The sequence below is a fragment of the Manihot esculenta genome, chromosome 15, assembly GCF_001659605.2.
Source record: "Manihot esculenta cultivar AM560-2 chromosome 15, M.esculenta_v8, whole genome shotgun sequence".
NCBI lineage: Eukaryota > Viridiplantae > Streptophyta > Magnoliopsida > Malpighiales > Euphorbiaceae > Manihot > Manihot esculenta.
In genome coordinates, this window is record NC_035175.2 from 14,869,718 (window position 1) to 14,879,749 (window position 10,032).

A 10,032-nucleotide genomic window follows, 5' to 3' on the forward strand; every position below is an offset into this window, starting at 1 on the left:
GAATAAAAACACCGCTTTTCTATAAATTATTTGAATTTTTTAAAAAAATCAGAAAGGTATAATACTAATAAAATTTAATATATTCAAATTTAAATTTTTTATAATTTGCATTTAAAATATAATATTTATTATTTATTTAATTATTAATTTATTAAATTAAAAATGAAAAAAATATCAACATCATAAATTTTTAAAAAATATTTCATATTAGTTGAATTCCTAAATAAAAATAATTAGAAATGAAATAATATTGTGGCTGCTGTCATTATGTCTATGCAGTCTCAATTAACTATCTCTTATATGAATATGTGCATTGATAAAATAATAAAATTATTAATATGATAATTAAATTTTATTTGAGAAATATTTTATTATTTTATCAGTCAGTGATTGCTCATTTAGAGTTAGTCTTTCCTTTTATAATTTTGTTATTTTCTTTGAATAGCTATATAATACATTAATTTATAGTAAAAAAAATAAGATGAAATTTTAATAACTTTCAGAAATTTGACTAATTAGGTAAAAATTAAACTTTTAGATGATAACCCAAAATCGAAAAAGTTTAGCATAGAGTTGTAATTAGGTTGATTGCGGTTATTTTTTATGAATTAAATTATATTTTAGTTTATAAATTTTAATATAATTAATAAATATATTTTTATATTTTAAAAATTAAATATTTAAATTATTATATTTTTTATATATTTAAAAAATAATTTATATAATTTAGAGATACTCTCAATAATCACTGTGAAATTTTAAAATTAAAAATTTTAAATATTAAAATATAATGAAAATCTCAATAATTACTGTGAGAAAAAAATTGCAGGTCGACTATCAAAGGTCAACATTCTATTCAATGGGTATAAATATTAATTATAATTATAAATCTTATAACTATCAAATACTAATACAATGTTATTGTTGAAAATATATCAATCAATTATTCACACAATTTTCGCACAAAAGGATAAATAGGAACTACTCACACACTCATCTAAAAATAAATATTAGGAGTCGACCCCATATCTTGACTCTTTCAATCCAATATGTTCACTTAAACCATTCTGCAAGAGTCAGCGAAATATGTGTCGTATATACCGCCGTACGTACTTTGTCTCTCCACATTCTCAGGAGTCAGCGAGATAATACGCCATATCTACTCCGAGATTCCAAATCCATCCATTTATGTATACATATATAAAAGTTCCAACTTATCTAGTACAATAAAAAATAAATAATGCAAATAGTAGATAATGCTCCTAACATATCAACTAAGTACATACTATAAGTGATGCATGAGCATGTTAGATAAATATAAATATTATTGAATTTAAAAAAATAATTAATATCTAACTCACAAAATGGGGTGACTCGTCGTCTAACAGTCTTGCTGAAAAGAAGATAGTTGATTCAAATTACCTATATAAAGCCATAACAAGATTATCAAACACAGACTACAAGTAAATAAATAAAGTGATAAAAATATTCTAAACTTATGATGAAATTTCAGTAGAGTTTCTCCTATACCTAGTGTCAAGGACCTAGAGTTTTGGGGTACTAAAATATAATTTTTCAACAATATAATTTTCGAAAAGCAATATTGGAAAAAATAAGTATAAAATAATAGTGTCAAAAGGGTCGCAACAGTTCTTTGTAATTCCTTTTTATTTTAGTAATTAAGAGGTATCATCTTAGACATATTGATGTCTCATCCTACCACAGTCCTATTTATTCTTAAGGCTCTTTAGGGGGGAGTGACTAGTTGGCAACCAGTGAGAACTGTGCCCAGCTGGCCATCGTGGGCTTCAAGTGTTATCGAGTGGTGCCTCTACTCCTTGTACATCATCCCCCTATCTACAAGCAATATGAGGATTATTGTAACGGTTGGATTGATGGGAATGTATAATTATGATTTTACCCTTTTGAATAAAATAAATAGCATGTTCATGAGTTTTCATGACCAGTTCTTTTCTCTTACGGCTGTTGTGAGGCTTGCGAATGTATATCACCTGAGGGCTTCATTGGAGTCTTATGTAGTCTTGACTATCGAGATTGTCTGAAATCACAGATTATCGGGTGATTTTTAAGGCTAGCTTGGTTTGAAGGCGTTTAAATCAAGTATCGCACAGTCCCAAATGGGTGCTAAAATATGGGCCCGTGACATTTGGTACCAGAGCAAAGTTTCGATCAATAAGCAATTTGAATAATAGGATGAGATCCTACTGGAGTGTCTACTACCTAAGAGAAATGGGTTGAGGAGCTTTGTGCTTGGGCCAGTGAACGTCCCACCTCGAATAGGCTGACATGAGAGAGGAAGTCAGTCTTTTTCATCATATGAAAAAAAAAATGATGAGATACGCACAATGTGGCGCTAAGGAGAAGGTGTGTGCATGTTGGTTGTGGTGGCCATGTTAACTAGAGGTGTTGCACACTCCACTGTGTGCACTAATTAGAGAAAGAGTAATGATCTAGTTCTGCACACTCCATTTTATGTCTTTTGGAGAGAGGGGTAATGACTAGGTGTTGTAGGCTCCTTTAGTGACTTTTGGAGAGAGAGTAATGACCTCGCAATATAAAGATAAGGGTAAGGATGAGCCAAGAGGGCCTGAGGCCATCTAAGAGTCTCAAGATCGGCACCTTCAAGGATGGAGGCAATGGCCTCTTGTGATAGAATTGAGGCAGAGGCCTCCTGTGTTAAAATTGAGGCAGTGGTTCCTGTGTTAAATTTGAGGCAGAGGCTTCCTTGTTAAAATTGAGGCAGACGTCTCCTGAGATGAAATTGAGGCAGAGGCCTCTCGTGTTAAAATTGAGGCAGTGGCCTCCTGCATTAAAATTGAGCCAGATGCCTCCTTGTTAAAATTGAGGCAGAGGTCTCATGAGATGAAATTGAGGTAGAGACCTATTGAGAATGAGTCGAGGTAGAGGCCTCCTATGTGTTTTGCAGGAGCTATGCAATGACATTAAATGTGATAAAAGGGAGACTATGTTCATTACTCCAGAAGTGAATTGGAGGATCAAGTATCAATGGCAAGAATTACAAGCTAATTCCTATGAGAAGGCCAATGAAGTGGGCTAGGCTGAAATAAATGGGAGCTGTTAGTCAATTTCAATGTGGATGTCTATGAAGTAGGCAATAGTCGAACCTAGAAAAATAAATTTTATTGTGGTGCTTGTGAGGTGGTGGAGGTAAATGATTTCCTCTTCACTATAAATTTATTTCTTGATGTTATAAAAAATATATATTATTGTTGTATAAACAGGTTGAGAGTAGTATTCGTGTGTTTGATCAACAACGCTAAAACTATGATGGTAAGTTGGAAAGGAGGATTCTATGGATAGAGATGTTCAACTCACTCCCATGAGATAGTGAGAGAGAATAGAAAGTTAATTCTACTCCATCGATGTGGCATTTGACTTAGAAAAGTATAGGGGAGTGCTGACAACAAATTCAAGATATATGATAGAGTTTAAAACCTTTCTAAAGAAGGTTGAAACCTGGAGGAATATAGTGTGAAGCAAGGAATGATCAAGAGTTAATGGGTTACACTAACCAAGAGATTAAAGGAAATGCAACTCTCCATATCGTATAGATAATCAACCCAAAAAAAATGGGCCAAAGCGTTAAGTGGGAGAGTCGACAAAAGTGATAGATGTTACCATAATAGTAGTGAGGTGTTAAATACAAGTTTTGGTGAAAATAGTGAAAGAATGCATGGAAGTCGAGTAACCCAATAGTTGTGCAGTTGAGTAGAATGTGATGTTATCCGCGTGAAAGACACCATTAGGTGTTGTAGGATATTAAAAGAATGAGGGAGATAAATTTTGATGGTGACAATACAAACTATTTCTAAAGTGACGGGTGGAGATGAAGCTCCAAAGTGATAAACTTGAGTGCGATAAAGAGTATAAGAGGAGATCCTCTCGAGTCAGTCTGGCATGGTATGTGAAGTTTCTTGATATGTTATTTTCAAAACTAATTATTTTGTATGTCCTTGTGTTGTCGCAAACCAGCTTCCTCTTTTATGATGGACTCGACGGATTTGCTTTGACTAATCTTGAAATATATAGTGTGTAGCTTTCTTAAAAGTGAAAAGAGGGGGCAATATGCTTTTTTGCTAGAATCAAGTCCAGTTTTAACTATATGATTGAGTAGAAAAGCAACCTAAGGAGCCAAACAGTCTAGAGGAGGATGATAGCAAGAGGAATACTAGTATGTATGTCGAAGAGGGAACTTGATATTGAGGGTGAACTGCTACGTCCCAATGAGGGATTACCCATCAGTAATCTATTATCATAGTATCAGTATAATGTTAATATTTGTTTCTTGTGTAATTTATTGTAGTAAATTATTTTGAGTATAACCTTACTACTACAAGTGTTGTATGCATATGTTGCAGGTTAATAGTCTGGATATCTTGGGTGTGGTATGAGTCTTTCCAAGCATATCAAAAGTTTTTGATCGGTTTTCATTACACAACTACTTGTGTAAACGGGTTAGAGCAACATGCCATTCGTTAAAGAAGATTTCTATAGAGTTATCATCACCCAGAAGTAGTGGTCGACATAGAGGAGAAAATGAGTACACCAACCAACAAACAAGTTCGTGGAGAAGACTAAAATGCCAACCTCAAGTCACATTTGTAGAAGATTGAAGATTTCTAGTACCTTAGTCAACAAGATAAATGATTCAGTAAGTGACTTTCGATATGAGTATTTGAGCAAATAACTTTTATGCACAGAAATAGCAGCAATTCTTATGGAGCCAGTCAAAGTGAGGAAAAGAATCAAACATCCAAGCAAGTAGTTGAAGACCCCAAACGAGCTCAGTTGACGAGGACGTTGACCGTTTAAGTGGGGGGGAGTATCAAGAGCCTAGAGTTTTGGGGTACTAAAATATATTTTTTCCAACAATGTATTTTTGAAAAAGCAATATTGGGGAAAATAAGTATAAAATAGTAGTATTAAAAAGGCTGCGACAGTTCTTTGTAATTTCTTTTTATTTTAGTTATTAAGGGGAGTGTCATCTCAGACATATTGATGTCTCTTCCTACCACAGTTCTATTTGTTCTTAAGACTCTTTAAGAGGGAGTGATTAGTTGGTCACTAGTGAGAATTGTGCCTAGCTGGTCATCGTGGGCTTGAAGTGTTGTCGAGTGATGCATCTACTCCTTGTAGATTATCCCCCCTATCTACAAGCGATCTGAGGATTATTGTAATGCTTGGATCGATGGGAATGTATAATTATAATTTTAACCTTTTGAATAAAATAAGTAGCATGTTCATGAGTTTTCATGACCAGTTCTTTTCTGTTACGGCTATTGTGAGGCTTGCAAATGTATATCGCTTGGGGGCTTCATTAGAGTCTTATGTAATCTTGACTATTGAGATTTTTTGAAATTATAGATTATCAAGTGATTCTCAAGGCTGGCTTGATTTGAAAGCGTTCAAATCAAGTGCCACACTATCCCAAATGGGTGTTAAAATACGGGCCCGTGACACCTAGGACCTAACCTCCCTACAGATAAACTCAATTTGTCAATCTCTACAAGCACAATGGTCTCAAATCCGCAACACAAAAATATATTGTTCATCCGGCACTTACCAAAACTACCCAATTACTGCGTCTTATAAACTTTTGTTCAAGTGCCTTAACATCTCTACAGTCTGATAAAATACTAAAATCCCTTTGAAAATTCTACCAATATTTCTCTATAGTTCTCAATGATAACACTTGAAACGTGTCCAAGACGTTTAAAAATGGTGGAAAAAACTATAATATTGACCTATTTTGGAGGTCAGTCCCAAAACTCATACATTCGAACTAAAATTGCAGTTCCAGGCGCCGGTAGAATTTCTCCAAAATGAAGGTACTTACACGAAACCCATAATACCATGAGTAAGAATATAATTTTATTTTATGAAAAACGTTGACTCTAAGAGCCTGAAAACTTATCGTCAAGCTTATGGGTCTCTAAAATATTTCGTATTAAAAAATTATGAGATTGGTGTCTAAACGAAGCTCTCCACGAATATAACATACTGGTGCTTCAGATTTTCGATAGGATTTTTGGCGTGGAAGAAATATTAGAAAGGAGGTAAAATAATCATAAATTTTAGATACTTAAATCGTGCAAACCAAACAGTGATGGCGGACAATCTTAGTATTTATGCGAAACTTGTGAAGAGAAAAATCTAATCAGACCAATATTACTTGAAATGGTGTTTGGGAGAGAGAAATTGAAGAGATAGATAGTAAAGAAAAGAAGAAAAAGAAAAGAAGAAAAAAAAAAAAAGAAAATGTAGGAGAACGTCGTGCAGTAAGAAAAAAAGGAGTGGGGCTAGTTTGATTTAAACGGTTTGATTCAATCTACTTTTGTTTTTTGTCAAATCAAAATTTTATTTTTAATCTTTTAACTCTATTTTTGTATCGTAAAAATGTTTTTAAAAAATTTATAAAAATTCGTAGAAGTCTATAAATTTTTTTTTACAATATTAAAATAATTTTAAAAATTTTACTAATAACAAAATAAAATATATATAAAAAAATTCAAATGGTTACAATATACTTCGGCCTTATAAATAAATTCAATAAATATAAACACTTTAATTCTTTAATTATTATTTCATAATACACTTTAATCCTTAATAAATATCAATATCATAACATTAATTACAATTTATATTATCAAATTAACTAATTTTAAACATTTTTATTCTTCAATATCATTCACTAAAATACTTTAGCACCAAATAATTAAAAAATATCTAGATATACAAATGGCCATGATTATAATCTAGATTATTTCTTTTCAATATTCTTTGCTAATATTTTTTTTTATATTCTTTAACTTCACATCCTTATGCATCTCCCTAACTCTTCCTTAATATTGAGCATTTCCTTATTTATTCCTTTGATAAAAACTAACAACAATAGAAATCACATCTCAATCCCGCATCATAAAAACTCCGTAAGCACTTGAAACACTTAAAAGGAAAAGAATGAGTAGGAGTTATACTCAAAAGTTGTATATTGTGGCTTTAAGAAAGTTGTAAGAGTTTTAGAAAAGTTATTTTAGAAAGATATTTGTATTTCAGACGTTTGATTACCTACCAATTTTTAACTTAATATTTTAAAGGAATAAAAATGATTTTTTTCGTATAAATTAAAACTATAAATATTAAAATTTTAAATTTTTAAAATATAAAAATTAATTTATAATTATTTTAAAATTATAATTATTCTTTTGTTTAAGCATTCAAAAGCTTGGCATCACCTTTTAATTAAAGACTTTCTTTTAAATAGGAATCGAGATTGAAAATTGAAAATTAAACTGAAATCTCATTTATTTAAATATATTTATTATCAAATTAAATTTATGAGTGAAAAAAAAATAAAATTTTAAATAGGAATTGAGATTGGATATTGAAAAGTAAAACTAAAATCTCATTTACTTAAATATATGTATTATCAAATTAAATTTACAAGTGAAAAAACAAAATTCAGACTTTAAATTGCAAAAGTAATTGCTTTAAGCATTAAAGTTTAGAAGTCCAAAACAGAACTAAATTTACTTCTCCATCAATTTTTATGAAAAAATTATTATTTAATTTTTATAATATGAAAAAAATTAATTAATTTTTAAATTTTAAAAAATATATTAAAATATTTATAATATTTTAATAAATATATTAATTAAATTTTTTTATTAATTTTAAACGTAAAATATTATAAAAAAAAATTAAAATATTTTTAATATGAATAAATTAATTAATAAATTATTTATAAAATTAAAAAATTAATTAATAATTTTTTTAAATTATAGTGGTTAAATAGTAAAATATTTAATAATAAAAAATTAATAAAAAAATTAATTAATAAATTTTTTAAAAATATTATAGATATTTTAATATATTTTTAAAGAAAGAGGGTCGATTAGTAAGTTATTTATATATTATAGGGACTAAATGGTAAGTTTTCCCTTTTTAATTACGGTATAAACAGAACCTGTGGTTCAGATCTTCGTACGGATCAGGATTTGGAAGAAAACATCCCTCGACCAGAAAAAGATAATATAATAATAATAATTGAGCTGCGTCAAAATTGGAATTGGGTGGATTTCTTCCCTCGTCTGATCTTCTCTCCGGCCACCGGAAGTCCTGAACTCTGTCGTTAATCAATCGTCTTCCTTCTCCTAACAATGACCAGAATTCACTGACCCAAAATTCCCAAACCTGATTAAGAAAGAGAGATAGAAATGAAGCTCTCTCTCAATCTCCCAGATGATGACAACAACCACCACAATCCAATCCTAAAAGCCGAATTACCCATTTCAATATTCAATCAGCCCTTCAATTCCATCTTCACCACTGCTACAAATTCATTTTCAGACATCCACTTCTCTGTTTCCACCAATTTTCCGACAGGTCCTTCCCTCAAACTCTCCTACTCTCCTCCCACCACCACCACTCCATCTTCTCCTATCTCTGTATCTCTCAAGTCAGGTTTAGGCCTGTTTGGCTCTCCTCATAATTCACCTTTGGTTTTCTCTGCTCATTTCTCCCTCTCTTCTGCAAGCCCCGTTGCCATTATCCCTACTTTCTCTCTCCACTTTAAGCCCCAGCTTGGCCATTTCTCTCTTCACAAAAGAACTGCTTCCTCTTCAGATCCTAACCCTGATCCTGATTCTGGGACTCACTTGGTAGCTGGATCCCATTTGGATTCTGTCTCCTCTTCAAATTTGGAATTTGGAAATGTATATGCCCCAGACTCTGTTGGGCCAATGGGTTGGCAGGAAGTGAAATTGGAGCCAGTTACTGGCAAAGAGAAAGAAGGGTTTGCAAACCCTAACCCTAATGATATTGATGGGGCTTATGCTCCTAATGGGGGAATTTTTGGTTTTCTTCCAGAAAGGCATTTGATGCCGGAAGATAGAAAGAAAGGTGGATTTAGCGGAGTTGCTGTTAAGGCAAGGACAGTGGTTCCATTAAGCAAAAGGGTGAAGATGAATTTGAGGTGGGGTGTGAATTTGCCAGGTGATATGGGGATAAAGATGCCTTATTTGACTGTAAATAAGATTGTGGTTGAGAGAATTGAGGAGATGAAAGAAACAAAAGAAAAGTCCTCTGAGTATACCAAAGGTGATTTGGAGTTGTTGAAGGGAATGTGTTTTTGGATGAGAAGGGATTTGGAGATAATAGAAAAAGAAAATAGAGACATGAAGCAGATTTTGGAGTACATGAGATCAAGAGTATCGACCAGGAATTTGAGAGGAGAAAATAGTGTTGGGAAGAAAGTGCCTGCTTCTAGCGATAGGTTGGGGGAGTTTTGGCAGTCGAAGAGGAAGAAAAATGATGAAGCATATGGGCAAACAGAATTGAAGAAACCTACAAATCCGGTTACTGATTTGGAAAGTGAGTTGCAGAAGGCTATAAAAGCTGCTGCTTCTTAACAAGGTTGGAAATATTTGCAGTGCTTTATTTTCTTGCTTGTTTAGGATCTGTATAGTTCTAAGCTTTTCAGTTTAGGGTAAATAATGACACGTCCTCAAGACTTAATATTCTCAATAGCTAGGCTTCCAAGTTTGATTAAAGTAGTATTGTTCTGTTTGGAGAGTATTAGCAAATAGCAATATATAATTATATATATGTTTTCTTAATGAAATGCTGAGACATTTGAGAGATGTAATGGAATTCATGCACGTAGTATTTCATTATGTTGGAAGCTTTTGAGTTCTATTTTTCCTTTTCTTCTGTTAGATTTCAAATTATCTGTTGGTTGATTTGGATGAGTTTTTAACTTTGTTGATTCATTGCAAGTGAACTTTTGATGAAATTATTAGTATGCTAGTCTGGAGGAAAAACAGGTTTTTAACTTTGTTGATACATTGCAAGTGAACTTTTGATGAAATTATTAGCATACTAGTGCGGAGCAAAAACCTGGTGGTGAACTTGTTATCTGCCTAATGTACCTTCTAAAGAAGTTAACATGACTGATGCTGCCTAATAATAATTGCATACTGATATTTGCTC

At 32.0% G+C, this 10,032-nt stretch overlaps 1 protein-coding gene across 1 annotated transcript; it reads left to right on the top strand.

Moving 5' to 3' along the window:
* Positions 1-8,035: 8,035 nt before the first annotated feature.
* On the top strand, positions 8,036-9,738 carry LOC110601366. The gene has a single exon (XM_021738477.2). It carries the CDS (start codon positions 8,259-8,261, stop codon positions 9,450-9,452), a length of 1,194 nt encoding a protein of 397 aa, XP_021594169.1. The 5' UTR covers positions 8,036-8,258; the 3' UTR covers positions 9,453-9,738.
* Positions 9,739-10,032: the final 294 nt, after the last annotated feature.

Bases quoted from the DNA above. Each gene is read 5' to 3' on its own strand.
- LOC110601366 (XM_021738477.2), top strand. From the start codon at position 8,259: ATGAAGCTCTCTCTCAATCTCCCAGATGATGACAACAACCACCACAAT.